This window comes from Carcharhinus amblyrhynchos, chromosome 13 (assembly GCF_965287045.1).
Source record: "Carcharhinus amblyrhynchos chromosome 13, sCarAmb.v2.hapA, whole genome shotgun sequence".
Classification (NCBI taxonomy): domain Eukaryota; kingdom Metazoa; phylum Chordata; class Chondrichthyes; order Carcharhiniformes; family Carcharhinidae; genus Carcharhinus; species Carcharhinus amblyrhynchos.
Window position 1 is genome coordinate 51,358,249 of NC_137336.1, and position 15,560 is coordinate 51,373,808.

Consider the following 15,560-nt stretch of genomic DNA (forward strand, 5'->3'; position numbering starts at 1 on the left):
TATATTCAATCCCCCTCGCTATGAAGGCCAGCATCCCATTTGCCTTCCTGACCACCTGCTGCACCTGCAAGCTGGGTTTTTGCGACTCATGCACAAGGACCCCGAGGTCCCTCTGCACCGTCGCCTGCAGCAGTTTTTCTCCACGTAAGTAATAATCCTTCCTACCATTATTCCTACCAAAGTGGACCACCTCGCACTTGCCAACATTAAATTCCATTTGCCAGTTCCTGGCCCATTCGCCCAGCCTATCTAGATCCTTCTGCAGACTTTCCACACCCTCCGCGCAATTTGCCGTTCCACCAATCTTGGTGTCATCAGCAAATTTCGACACCATACACTCGGTTCCCTCCTCCAGATCATCTATATAAGTGGTAAATAGCTGAGGCCCCAGCGCCGACCCCTGAGGCACTCCACTAGTCACCAACCGCCAATCCGAATAGCACCCATTGACCCCCACTCTCTGCCTCCTATTTGACAACCAATCCTCTATCCACGCTAACACCCTACCCCCAACTCCATGTCCCCTGACCTTCTGCAATAATCTCTTGTGAGGCACCTTGTCAAACGCCTTCTGAAAATCAAGAAAGACCACATCCACCGGCTCTCCTCTATCCACCGCCCTAGACACATCCTCATAGAACTCCAGTAAATTTGTCAGACACGACTCCCCCTTAACAAAACCGTGCTGCGTCTGCTCTATCAAGCAATTCCCCTCAAGATGCCTCGCTATTTCCTCCTTGATGACAGATTCTAACATTTTACCTACAACAGACGTTAAACTAACCGGTCTATAATTCCCCGCCTTTTGCCTGGCACCCTTCTTAAACAACGGCGTAACATTAGCCGCTTTCCAATCTTGTGGCACTTCCCCGGAATCCAGCGACGTCTGGAAAATAACCACCAAGGCATCCACTATCACCTCCGCCATTTCTTTCAGAACCCTCGGATGCATTCCATCCGGTCCCAGGGACTTGTCCACAATCAGCCCCTCCAGTCTGTCGAGCACCGCCTCTCTAGTAACAGTAATATCATTGAGACCTCCAGTCCTACCACCTTTCCATCTCTAACACCCGGCAAATTATTCACGTCCTCCTCCGTGAAGACCGAAACAAAAAAGTTATTCAAGACCTCAGCCATTTCCCCATCCCCTACCACTAAGTCCCCCTTCTCATCCTCTAAGGGTCCAACGTTCACCCTAGCCAGCCTCTTCCTTTTTATATGCTTATAAAAACTCTTGCTATCCTTTTTTATATTAAGCGCTATCCCAGCTTCATAGTTTCTCCTACCCTTCTTTATCAATTTCTTTGTCAATCTTTGTTGACATTTAAACCTCTCCCAATCCTCTTCTCGCCCACTACTCTTAGCTACTCTAAACGCCTCCACTTTTAATTTAACACTTTCCTTCACCTCCTTCGTTATCCATGGCTTATTACCTCTCCTCCTACGGTCCTTTTTGACCATCGGAATAAATTTCTGCTGACCACCAAGAAAGATCTCCTTAAAAACCCTCCACTGCTCCTCAGCAGACCTACCTTCCAACGCGCTCCCCCGGTCCACATTCGCCAACTCCTCTCTCATCCTACCATACTCCCCTCTGTTCAAACAAAGGACACGTGTCCGGGAACCCACTTTGTCCTCCTCCAATCCTCCCACTGCTTGTCTCTTCTGTCACCTTGTTTCTCTTGTCTCCCCACTCTTTATCCTTTCTGCCCCCTTTTCCCTTTCTTTATCCTTATCCACTTTCCATTTTCCCATTCTGCCCCCCCGCCCCCCACCACAATCATTTCCCTTGCGCTCTCTTCTGTTTCTCTCTCTTGCTGTCCCCCTTCCTCTCTTGCTTTCCCCTCCCCTTTCTATCTACTCCTGTAGAAGTTGGTTGCTCTCTGAATTAGAGACTGGCTTCATGAGAGTAATTTATTTTCCTGTTCCAAAGTTCTTTCTATGTGGAACTTTTAACTAAAGCAGTTCTCCCAGCTCTCTTTTTGATGATGCCTGGTTTGGAATGGGACTGAGAATTATACAGATAAATGCAGATGGCGTTAATTGAAAGTTTCTTGGAATCTGATAGTTTCTGAACTGCAGTTTCCATGCCAATGCCATGCTAACAAGACAGCTGGTCTAGCCTGAATATTCTGAGTTCAATAGGTTCTGTGTTGCATGTGCAGAATATTGGAATCCGGCATTAGTTTAATTTTGTTTATAAAATTGGAAAATGAAACGTTATAAATGCTACAACATTTGCAGCACAAATGCTACAAATCCTGAAATCGCAGCCCTGCAGTAGAACTCTGATTAAAGAGAACTGAAAATTGATGCCTTGGACCTCTTCCCACTAATTAATTGTTATTGTTTCTTTGACCTTTCATCTTTCATCATTACTGGAAATACATTTGCTTCTCTAGTATCTTTGAAGTGATTGTCAAATCGCATAAGCATTGAACGAGGCATTGATTGAGATGGTACTTACATTCTCAGTGTTGAGGGATCTGGTTTTGCATTTGATGGGTATAGAAGCATATAAAATAGGAGCAGGAGGAGGCCATTTGGCCCTTTGAGCCTTCTGCACCATTTGCCATGATCATAGCTGATCATCCAATTCAGTAGCCTTTCCACCTCCCCCCCCCCCCCCCCATATCCTTTGATCCCCTTTGCCCCAAGAGCACTATCCAACTCCTTGAAAATATATAATGTTTTGGCCTCAACTGTATTTTGTGGTAGCAAATTTCACAGGCTCACCACTCTCTGGGTGAAGAAGTTTCTCCTCATCTCAGTCCTAAAAGGTTTACTCTGCATCTTTAGACTCTGACCCATGGTACACCCACCATCAGGAACATCCTTTTTACTTCTACCCTGTTTTGTTAGTATTTTATAGGTATCTTTATTCTTCTAAGCTCCACGTGAAGTATGGTCACATCTAACTGTCTCAATCTCTCTTCGTACGTCAGTTCTGCCATCCCAGGAATCAGTCTGGTGAACCTTTGCTGCACTCCTTCTATAGCAAGAACATCAAAAAAAATTACAACACAGGAACAGGTCCTTTGGCCCTCCAAGCCTACACCGACCATGCTGCCTGTGTGATTTAAAACCCCCTACCCTTTTGGGGACTACATCCTCATATTCTTCAGATAAGGAGACCAAAATTGCACACAGTATTCCAGGTATGGCCTCACCAAGGCCCTGTATACTTGTAGTAAAACATCCCTGCTCCAGTACTTGAATCCTCCCATTTGCCGTGTTCACTGCCTGCTGCACCTGCATGGTTGCCTTCAGTGACAGGTATATGAGCACACCCAGGTATTCATGTGCATTTCCTTCTCTTAATTTATAGCTATTCAGATCATTTGCTTTCCTGTTTTTACTGTGCATCTGACCAATAAACATGATGTAATGGCGGGAATGGCATGAAGTTGAATTTAAATGATTGATGTTTTGCTCCATGTTCTAGTGCTATTGTAAACTGAATTTGCAATAATTTAACATCTGAATGAACCAATATAAGTAAGCTAACCCATTCCCACCTTGCATTAAGGACATGTAAATCCTGTTTTTACAAAGCAGGGCTCCAGAAACTCATTTCCAACTTTGTCAACAAATAGAGTAATTTTGAGAAATTTGATTTGCTCCCTCCGGCTATCAAGATAAGGAAGTACCTTCAATAAAAAGAGAAAAGCAAGTCCATCTCTTCCTCATCTTCTAGCGTTTTTCCCCCGTTCTGAATGTTGGATTTGGCTGGAATATTGTCTCAGAGGTGTCACATGACTTGCATTGGTGTGCCTATAAGTGCACATTCTTCATGTAAGCCTAGATGTTCACTGCCAACAGGCTATATCCTGCTGAGCTCTGTTATATCATCACTTGATGTTTGCAGATGCATTTTTTCCAGTAATACTGGAGCCCTCCTACCCCTCACCAACTCCCCTTAAAAAGGGCATTTAAGCCAATAGTACAACCTGCCACTATTATCCCCATTTGAAATCTAATTTGAACATATCAAAGCTCCCAAAACGTGTTTTTCCCCCCTTACTCCATATCCCTGTTCTACATTTTAAAGTAAAGTTTTAAAGTTTATTTATTAATCACAAGTAAGGCTTACAATGAAGTTGCTGTGAAATTCCCCTAGTCACCACACTCTGGTGCCTGTTTGGGTCAATGCACCTAACCAGCATGTCTTTCAGACTGTGGGAGGAAACTGGAGCACCCGGAGGAAACTCACGCAGACACGGGAAGAATGTGCAAACTCCACACAGTGACCCAAGTCAGAAATCATACCCGGGTCCCTGGCTGTATGAGGCAGCAGTGCTAACCATGTGCCACCGTGCTGCACCGTCTGTGCGCATTTCTTAGATAAATCTCTTTCAGACAAATTAAAAATTGACTCCAAATAGGTAAGTTAGAACCTGTAATTTCTCTACTCTTATTATAGTCAAATGCTATTCGCAAAGATTCTGTTCAGTCTAGTAAGAGACTACTGTGAGATAGTGGAGAAAATAAAAATATCAGTTGCTGTACGCATTGTTCCAGTTTCAGGCTTCCAGAGAACTAAATTACTCCCATTATAAGGACTTGTCTAGTTTATTTTATTTAGTATGATAAATGCACCAAATGACACCTGCACATGCTAGATGTCTCATGATGTTGTGTAGGTTGAAATGATTTAGGAATTATTCAAGATAGGCAATTTAGCACCAAGATTTTCAAAGCAACTGCAGTAAAACCTTTATTATTCAGCATGCGCAGTGGATGGATTGTGCCAATTAATTGAAAATGTGGATTAACAGAGTTTCAATTACCAATGGAAAACAGTGCAATACTTGTAGTATGAACTAATACATAAGTACTGAGGAGTAAAGAACAGTATTCTTTTTGCTTCAAAATCTTCAAAGGCATGGTTTTGAAATATAAAATAACAGTATAGAGTATTGGTTCTAGATAACTTCATAATTGATTCTGGTAGAGAAAGTGACAATTCTTATTTGGGGAACATCAGGAATTGTGATTAGCAAATGTGCTGATAACATAAATTTTACTGTTTTATCTGCAAGTTTTGACTTTGAGATAATCCTTCCTGAAAGTTTGATTCTAATGAGGGTATCTGAATTTAGTTGGATGCTTGGTTTATTTTGTATATTTATATTAAGTGTTGCCATGGTTCTGGGTCCAGTTCTGTATTGGTGGAGTCCAACTTGTTCCTGGTTGTCACCACAATTTTCTCCCATTCTTCTCACATGAGCAGTGCTATGGAAAATATCCTGGTGCTGAGCATGCAGAACATTTATAGCGGGCACATTAGAAGTTGCAATATTTGTTTATGTGGCTTCCAAAAGCATTTACCTGCAACAAAACTAGCATGCAGACCAGAAGAGCAAGAGGTCAGTGAGAGCACTCCACCCTGAAAGCCTCGGATGAACCTGTGTCCGAGGTCACCATTGCAGATGTCAGAGCAGCCTTCTCGAAGGTCAACCACAGAAAGTGACTAGCCAGGATGGGGTACCAAGATGAGCAGTCAGATCCTGCGCAGATCAGCTCGAAGGGCTATTTATAGACATTTTCAACCTCTCTTTACAACAATCTGAGCTCCTATCTACTTCAAGAAGATGACCATCATCCCAGTACCAAAGAAAAGCCAAACAGCTTATCTTAAAGTGAAGTTTAGAAAGTTTATTTATTAGTCATAAATAAGGCTTACATTAGCACTGCAACAAAATTATTGTGGAATTCCCCTAGTCGCCACACTCCAGTGCCTATTTGGATCAATGCACCTAACCAGCATTTCTTTCAGACTGTGGGAGGAAATCGGAGCAGCTGGAGGAAACCCACGCAGACATGGGGAGAATGTGCAAACTCCACAGAGACAGTGACCCAAGCCAGGAATCGAACCCGGGTCCCTGGCGCTGAGAGACAGCAGTGGCAACCATTGTGCCACTGTGCCACTCTTAATAACTATCATCCGGTGGCTTTGACTTCCATCATTCGAAAGGTTAATCATGGCAAGAATCAATTCTGCCCTCCCGACTGCCTGGATCCATTACAGTTTGCCTACTGTTGTAACAGTTCTGGAGCAAATGTCACCTCCCTGGCCCTGCATTCAACCTTGGAACTCCTAGGTAACAAAGACACCTATGTCAGACTGCTATTTATTGACTACAGCTCAGCCTTCAACACCATTATTCCTAAGAAAATCATCTGCAAACTTTGTGGCCTGGAGCTCGGATCCTCCCTCTGTAACTGGATCTTGAACTTCCTAGCCCGTAATCAGTAAGGATAGGCAACCTATCCACCTCCGTGATAATCCTCAACACCGGTGCCCCACAAGACTGTGTCCTCAGCCCCTTACTATACTCGTTATAGACCTATGATTGTGTGGCCAAATTCCCCTCCAACTCAATTTCAGATTTGCTGATGACACCACTATTGTGGGTTCAGATCTCAATGAGCTTCAGATTTCCTGTCCTGATGCCTCCCATGCCGATACTATAATTAAGAAAGCCCATCAATGCCTCTGTTTTCTCAGGAGACTAAGGAAATTCAGCATGTCAGTTATGACTCTCACCAACTTTTACAGGTGCACCAAATAAAGCATTCTTTCTGGTTGTTTCACAGCTTGGTATGGCTCGTGCTCTGCCCAAGACCGCAAGAAACTGCAAAGGGTCGTGAATGAAGCCCAGTGCATCACTCAAACCAGCCTCCCACCCATTAACACTTCCTGCTGCCTCGGAAAAGCAGCCAACATAATCAAGGACCCTGCGCACCCTGGACGGTACTCTTCTCTCGATACAAAAGTCTGAGGTCATGTCCAACCGACTCAAGACATGCTTCTTCCTTGCAGCCGTCAGACTTTTGAATGGACCCACCTCGCATTGTTGATCTTTCTCTACACCCTAGCTATGACTGTAACACTACATTCTGCTCTCTCTCCTTTCTTTCTCTATGAACTATATGCTTTGTGTGTATAGTGTGCAAGAAACTATACCAACACGTGACAATAATAAATCAAATCAAATCAGAAGGACCCCACATTGGATTCTTGGCCTGTCTTTGCTCATTAGTTTGGGCAGCAGTACGATTAACACTTTTACCTCTAGATCAATGAAGTGAGAAGTTAGTTGAGGTTTCAGCCTTTGTTTACTGTCCATCGACTTGATTCACCACATCAAAGTGTGCATTTTACTTGTAGACAAGAATGATTCTTCAAATGTTTTCCAGAGCTGAATAGCCTGCATATATACATGCTATAAGAACAGAAGAGGGTGGATAAGCTCAAGGATTTGGCTGCATGTGTGCAGAAAGACAGTTAACATTTCAAGTCCGTTTTAATTCGTTCACGGGACATGAGCATCACCAGCTGGCTGGCACTTATTGTCCATCCCTAGTTGTCCGACGGCAGTTGAGAGTCAACCATATTGCTGTGGCTCAGGCAGCACATGTAAGCCAGACTAGGGAAGGACAGCAGATTTCCTGAACCGGATGGGTTTTTCCAACCATTGATAATGGTTTCATGGTCATCAGTAGATCCTTTAATTCCAGATTATTTTATTGAATTCAAATTCCAGCATCTGCCATGGTGGGATTTGAACCCATGAGCCCAAAACTTTCTGGATTAATAGTCTCACAATAATACCATTAGGCCATTGCCTCCCCATATGGCCCTTCTACATGTGCATGCAGTCTAGATCTTGTGTGAAGAGTCATTTGGATGAGATACCACAATAAGTTAGAGCTTTGGAGAGGAGGAACAGTTGGAAGATGAAAGAAAAATTGCTGTGAATCATATAACACTTGGTCCTGGATTATTCCTGCTTGAATCCTTTGTTTGAAGTAATAGACTTCTTTAGACCAGAATGTATTATTTCTGCAAGAAGTTTAAGCCTTTGGATCTCAGTTTTTTATAGAAACCCAGTCATTTTTGGGTGAAACTTGCACTTGTGTTGACCTTGCATAACTATTTATTCCGCCCCATATAATGATTCAAATAAATTGCAATAAGTAAGAAGAGTCCTGAGACTAAAGACTCTGTGCATTCTGGTTATTATACTGTATCTTTGAATTGTATAAATGGCCTGCTTTCGCTAGCAGAAGGTTTAGATCAGAAAACGAAATGTAATGTGCAATGTTTCACTGCTTCAATTTTGAATTCTTCATCCTGATATTTGACCCCTTCAACTACCTGATTGTTTGAGTTCAATACATTAATTACTATAAATTAACAACCAATTATAAAGAAAATTTGATATAAAAGGGTATCAGAAAATATCTTAAATTCACAAATTTGCAATAATCAAACTATCATAAATTCAAATAATTAAAATGTGGAATTATTGTGCTTGTCTTGGTGGCACATATTATGAATGTTGGAAGGTAATATTGGAAAGTGTCTGATCCAAGGTGTCTTTTGTATTTAGTGCCCACGATAATGACGTCAAAGAAGCCAACAAAACCAAAGGACAACAGTCAACTCTACAACAGCAAACAACAGTGCAACAACAACATCAACATCAGTCCTCACCACAGCTCTTGTTCCAACAGGGTCAGTATCAACACTTCACCCAGAACTCCTCCCAGCTCGTACAGTTCCATTCGCCGTTGCAACCTCAGGCTTCGGTTCAGGCCCACAGGAGCCACGTGCAGGGTCGCCGAGCGACCATTGTCTCAGGAAGTACTGGCAGCAGCTATACGCTACAGTCATACCCAGGTTTGCAGGCCAGTCTACAGCCCACAGTAAGGGCTCTGCCTGTTCAGGGACCCATAGCTATGCAGGTTGCCATAACTACAGAGCCCAGACACTGCATTGCTGTGGCCTATGGTAGTAATTTTTTAAGTGGACATCAAACATATGCAACTGGCTGTTTTGACAGATGACAGTAATTGCAATAATGCTTTTTCTCTAAACCATCTTCCCGTCTACTTTTCAACGTTGGAAACCGTCTCTCAGAAGCGATACAATTTATTACACTGATTTAACTTTTTTATTTTTTGATATGCAAAAGAATGCATTTGCCATGCAGCTTTTCTTGTTACAATTTTTTCTGGAAATGTGCTAATTATATTGGACTGAGAATGCCCATTGCTGGTATTCTGAACAAACAGTTTTGAGACTAAATAGTCCAATGGGATGTCAGGAAGCCATATGAAAATATTTTGATAGATTTGGAGAAGACAAGATACTTTTTTGAAGAAAATTTTTAAGCTGCTGCCTTAACTTACATAAAGGGCTGTTATTACTGTGACATTTTTATATTGTTTACTTGAAAGCTATTGGGCAGGGGTGGTTGTCAGGGTGTGAGGGGTCACTTTTTTTTACTTGAAGGCAATGCCGTTAGCCCCACTTGTGTTAATTTAACACATGTTGCCTGCGATGTTTTAGTGTTTTATCCAGGGAGTATTGTGAGACATTTGCTAGTGCAATATGGTTTGTGTCTTAGCTGTACCTTCACTTTAAACTGTTTACGGCACTGTATCCCCTTTCAATTGCATGACAGGCAAGGCAACGTTGCAGCAACTGACTTCTTACATTGACTGCTGCTAATCACAATAACTGTAACCATCCCAGACAATGATTGCCTGCTGCATTTGTGAATTAATACTTTTTCATTTTGGGGTGGGGTGGGCGGGTGGGCGGGCAGGTAGTATGAGAAATGCACTCACTGATTCAATCTACTCATCACTTCAGCAAAGGTAATCTACTGAAAATTCTAAGTTTAGGAACAGAACTGTTTAGAGGATAGATGGTAACATAGAACTGATATTTGAACCTTTTGTTTTGGATTCAACACTGGCTGCTTAGGGAACAAGAGAACTCTGGTTGTACTAATGGTGAAACCAAGAAGCTGGCACAACCAAACAAACTAGGTGAGGATCTCTTGCGCACATAAGGGTAAATTCCTCAATAATTAAAAACTCATTAAGGCCTCTTGAGATTTCACAGAAGGGAAACAAATTAATAAATACCTCTTGTTATTTTTGATGATCAGCATAAATACAAGACAATTACCTCAGGATAACTTGGGTTCTCCCTCCATCTGACCTGAGTTTCACCTCCACAGTATTGAAGATGAAAACTAGCCTTGCTGGAGTGCGACACACCTTGACTATTTACATTTTGGGGCGGTGCGGGAGGGGTGGTTTCTGATGCAGAAGAATCCAAAGAGGCTTTCTTTAACTGCTTTTTGTAAAATGCCTATTTTTGGAATCTTTGTTCAGTTTATTTCCATGGACTTTATTGTAAACTAAGAAATTAAATTCATGCAACTGTATTTAAATCGTAGAATTCAGCTTTCAGATCAGATCCAAAATTTAACAAGCTGTAATCTTCATAACAATCTTGTTTCAGTAAATATTTCATTTTCAATGTAATTTTTAATTGCTCATATTTAAGCTAAGATTACTGCCTAATTGAAGCAAATTCTTATATAGCCTCATCCATCCCTAGTGGGAGGAGTGGTGAGGAGTTTCTACAAGTCACCTGAGATCCCCAGTTTAAAGAAAGGGCTGTCATCTTTGATCTCTATCCTGTAGCCCACTGCAGGAATTGTTCATACGTGGACAGAGTTAAACTTGGCTGTGATCATCTCCCTGATTGAATTGCTCACTAACACTAAGTGTCCAGGTTCATGCTTGAAAAATATCCACTTGGGCAAAGTATCAGGGGTTAACGTTTCTTGTAATGGAGAGTGACAACAAACATATGGCAAGTCCTTTCTTAATTTTCTAAGGAAATTGAGCTGCAATTCTGAACCTATAGCTGAAGGCTGTAGTTTTCTTTTAGATTTGTCAGGAAGGGAGAATTGTTTAAGACTTTACTGTTTTAGTTTTTTCAGTTTTTAATGTAATGGGAGTTTTAGGCTCATGGGGTGAGTGACTTAGTGCAATGATATGTTAGTGTTAGGCATCTAAGTAATCCATTGTTTCTTTGTGTCATGTCAAGGCATGTTCTAATGAAATGTGGTCTTTGTCCATTTCAGCAGTAATTGCTTCCAAGCATGTTCCGTAGGCTTTATCGGGGGCATTTTGGAAGTGAATTCACACTGATGAACATAGCAAATAGTTTAATGACTTGGAGTTCGGTGAAAAACCACCGTAGTTTATACAAATGCTTCAGTGTCAAATAGCGCTGGAAAGTCCCACTCCCAGGAAGTCACTCCAGTTTGGAATATGAACAATACTGTTGCCAAGATGAAACAGCTTTGTGTTTACCCTTGGGTTGTACAGATTAGTCAATTTTAGATGTCATCATCAGATCAAAAATGTACAGCAGTTGATTGAATTGCTGTCTTGTGTTGAGCTGCTACAGTGCACTCCTCGGGATTTGGGGTAGTAAAGAGCAAGCTCTGATTTTGGTTTTAGTTCATTGGCTGACAATGCCATTAGAGGCAGCTGGTATTCATTCAGCGTGCTGTTGTGTTATGATATCATTGCACTTGACATCAAATGTGTGCTGAACCAGCAATTTGTACTTTTTTTTTAAAAATAAATATAGATAGTTTTAATGTGTCCAAAAATCCAACTCTTGATAAATTATTTATTTTTTAAAAAGAAACTTATTAAATGTAACACATTTGGGTGCAGAACTTTTTTTAACCTCTGATCAAATTCTGACCTCAGTCTGCCTGAAGTTCTTGGCTTGTGTTTATTTTTAAAATGTTCAACATAACTAAACAACCTCGTTATAAGACGGATTCATCGAGGAATGACTATCCTGGAGACATTTCACAGTGTTGGACAGTGTGTTTAAAAGTGCCTTCTGCATCTAATTCTTGATATCTTTAACCCTTCGTAGATATAAATTGTCATGCAGGGCAAGATCAAATGTTTACTTCTTTCAAAAATTAAAAAAAATGGATGCCTAATTACTTTTAAGGCTTACAGCCATTTTCTAATTGAGTTTGCATCTTATGAAGTGATCTAAATTTTTTTTTCTTTAAGTGCATGGAATGTGATGGGGGAGTCTGATAAAAGTCATATTGTGTGGCCTGTTCTTTAGGAGATTGGAAATCTTCTGCATACAGACTGGTTAACTAAATGTGATGCTGTCTTTCAAATGCAAACATTGTTTAAAATTTTGAGATGACTAAGCACACAATTGAGGATGCATAATGCATGGTGCTGTGCATACATCCTATTAATTAGATACAGCAACCAGTAACTACTTTACTGACTAGAAGTAGGGTAATACACATTGTATTCGAAGAGACAGGATAATGTAAGATGCATTCTAGTGAATATATGAAGGAATTGTGAAGCAAGTTGCAAATGTGACAATACTGTCAAACCATGAAAAACCAAGTGGAATAACTAGCGACCAAAAAATATTATTGTAGTTCCGATCTTCTGATACAAAGTTAGCTCATTTTATTCCTGTCCAGAGATGTTCTGTTTAAAGGGACCTCTTTAATGGCACAGTATGCCAAATATCCATGTATTCTCAAGAACTGTAAGGCAAGAGTCAAATACCTGCTGAATGATACACTAATATTTGCTAGTAATATTATTTAAATAAATCTTAGACCTGGCTAATTGAAGTTTAAGCAAATATGCTGTAAAATCCTGTGTACTTTTTTAAATAAACGCCAGTCTGTTGATTCCTGTGTTCATTTCGTTATTTCCACTTAAATGTGCCTCAGCAGTGTTAGCAAGTTCCAGAGAACCACCTGGCTTTGAAATCTTGAATAATGTTTCAGTCTGTTATTTTCTAATTTTGTTCTTTTCTGGATCAGTATTGATCTGTTACGTACTGCCCCAAGGTTGAACTTGACTGAGTATTAAAAAGTGTAGACTGAGCTCTAGGCTCCCTAACCATTTTCCAACCCTGTGACTTCTACTGCCTAGAAGGACACGGCAACAGATCAAAAAACAAAGAAAATTACAGCACAGAATCAGGACCTCCAGCCATCCAAGCCTGTACCAACCATGCTGCCTGACTTAACTAAAACCCCTACCTTTCCAGGGACCATATCCCTCTATTCCCATCCTATTCATGTCTTTAAATAAGATAGGCATACCACCTGGAAGGTCCCCTCCAAATCAGTCACTTTAATGGAATTACATTGCCATCCCTTCACTGTCGCTCTAGCAAAATCATGAAACTCCTTCCAGAACAGCATTGTGGATATGCCTATACCACACGGACTGCACTACTTCGAAGATGGCTCAATACCAATCTCTCTAGGGCAATTAATACCAGCCTTGCCAATAATGCCCACATCCCAAGAACGGAAGAAATACCTTGGATGGCTCTGTTGTCAGGGAGGCCTTGACAAGCCTTGACTAGCCTTGACTTTGTGGTAGACATTTCTGAACCGTGAGGAGGCTGAAGTCCAAAAGCAAAGAAAACAATGACAGCAAGCAATTAGATGATTTGGATAGAATTTTAAGCTCTTTAGTTTTGAGCAATAGCCATAGGAAACAGGATATAAAAGCTGCAAGAAAAGTAGCAACAGTCACCAGCTTTGCAGGTTGCAAGTGAGCCTTACTTTTGGCTGTTCATCACTATCCAGTTGAGATAGAGTTTGACTTTGAACCTCTTGGTATTTTTACCTTAAATAAGAAAAATGCCTATTTGAACCTTTGATGCTTGTGATGGTGTTAGGCCTGGTCAAAATGATTTAAAATAACTCTTTGTTCATCTGTGTGGTTTCTGATTGTATTGTTAATGGTTCTGGAATTTCCACGCTATCCTGAGATGTCTGCAAATAGTCTTCAGTGTTGTTAGAAGTACTATAAAAGAAAATTAAATTGTGTAAGCAGCTGGATATAAGCATAGTTCAAAAATAATTTTTTTCTCCACACTGCTTCCGTCACCAAGGTAAATATTCTGTGGCAATGTTTTCCACTCAAACTCCTGCAATATCAATAACTCCAGGGTGATTGACAGCCCAAAGAGATAAAACAAAGAAAATTACAGTACAGGAACAGGCCCCTTCAGCCCTCTTAAGTCTACCAACCATGCTGCCTGTCTAAACTAAAACCCCCTACCCTTCCGAGGGCCATATCCCTCTATTCCCGTCCAATTCATGTATTTGTCCAGATGCCCTTGAACTCCACTATCGTGTCTGCTTCCACTACCTCCCCCGACAGCAAGTTCCAGGCGCCCACCACCCTCTGTGTAAGAAGATGCTACTTAAAGTCACAATATAAAATGAAATAAGAAAAAATTAACAAACCGGCTTGTCAGACTGCCTTCATGTTGCTCTTTGCACCCTTCCAGGTAGCCAACTTTTTTTTTTCTTTTTAAGGTTGATTAAAATGTAATATTTTCCAGATAGTCTCCAAATACAACATAGCTGTACAGCTTTGAAGCATTTACTGAGGTAAGACTGACTCCTTTGACAAAAAGATAGCACTTGATAGAGTATGGCATCAAGGAGTCCTAGTAAAATTGAAATCAATGGTGAAAAAATCCACGTGACTGGATTGATACTGAGTGCAAAGGAAGACATTTGTGGTCACTGGAGTCCAATAGTATCAAAGCATGAGTTCCTCGGTCAATATCCTAGATCCAGCCATTTTCAGTTGCTTCATCATTGACCTTCTCTCTATCATAATGTCAAAAGTGGGGGTGTTCATTGCTGATTGTACAGTGTTCAGACCGGTTTACAATTCCTCGGATAATGAAGTTAATGCCCACAGGTGGTATGACTTGGAAACACCTTGAGTTGATAAAGGGCAAGTAGCATTTGTTCCATACAAAGACCAGATAACAATAATCTCCAACAAGAGAAATGGCATTAAAGTCATCTAATTCCCCATTATCAACGTCCTGGGGACCACCATTGAAGAGAAAATTAACTGGGTTAGTCGCAATAAATATTGTAGCTTCAAGAACAGATCAGGGGCTGGGTGTTCTGTGGCAAGTAACTCTGCTTCTGACTTCACAGTGCATTTTCACCATCTATCAGGCACCATTTAGAAGTGTGATGTAATACTCCCCACATGACTGATTAACGGATCTCCAACAACATTCAAGAAGCTCAACAGCATCCAGAACAAAGCAATCTACTATATGGGTAACCTATTCACTGTCTTATACATTCACTACTTCCACCATCAGCACACTGTGGCTGCAGTGTGTACCAGCTGCAGGACAAGGCTTTGTTGACAGCTCACTTAGGGATACAAAAACAACAAGCCTATGGGAAACTGCCGCTTCCAAGCTGGAATGCATCTCAAGTACATCAGCCACCCTCCAGTAGCTTTGACAACTGCCATTATTTATGTGCTAGTCAATCTTTGACTTTTGACTGAACATAATCCTGCCCTCATTTACTATCCACTTTCCAGAAATTGACATCAGAATGTGATCGAGGATCGAATTGGGGACGTTGATAGTCCATTCTCTGTGTCTCAGGTTCAATACTGACCACTGCAATTATCAGACTCAAGCTTTGAGAAAGAACTGCAGTTCTCAGTATGCAAGTAAAAGGTAGTTGTTTGGCAGATAATGGTATTGTATAGTTGAGAAAAAAAATCAACAGCACCCAAATTGTTATCATTTTATTATAAAATACAGTTGAAATGTATTGCGATACATTCTTAACTTCCAAATGGGTAACTGGAGTTTTGCAGTC

The 15,560-nt window shown here is 41.0% G+C and overlaps 1 protein-coding gene across 1 annotated transcript in view; it reads left to right on the top strand.

Annotated features, from left to right (window-relative positions):
• ccnjl (cyclin J-like) overlaps positions 1–9,592 on the top strand; it is an 88,455-nt gene extending 78,863 nt beyond the window's left edge. The window contains exon 5 of the mRNA XM_080201686.1: positions 8,400–9,592. Coding sequence (XP_080057812.1) covers positions 8,400–8,856 — 457 coding nt within the window. The 3' untranslated portion in view covers positions 8,857–9,592. The remainder of the gene's footprint in view (positions 1–8,399) is intronic.
• Positions 9,593–15,560: the final 5,968 nt, after the last annotated feature.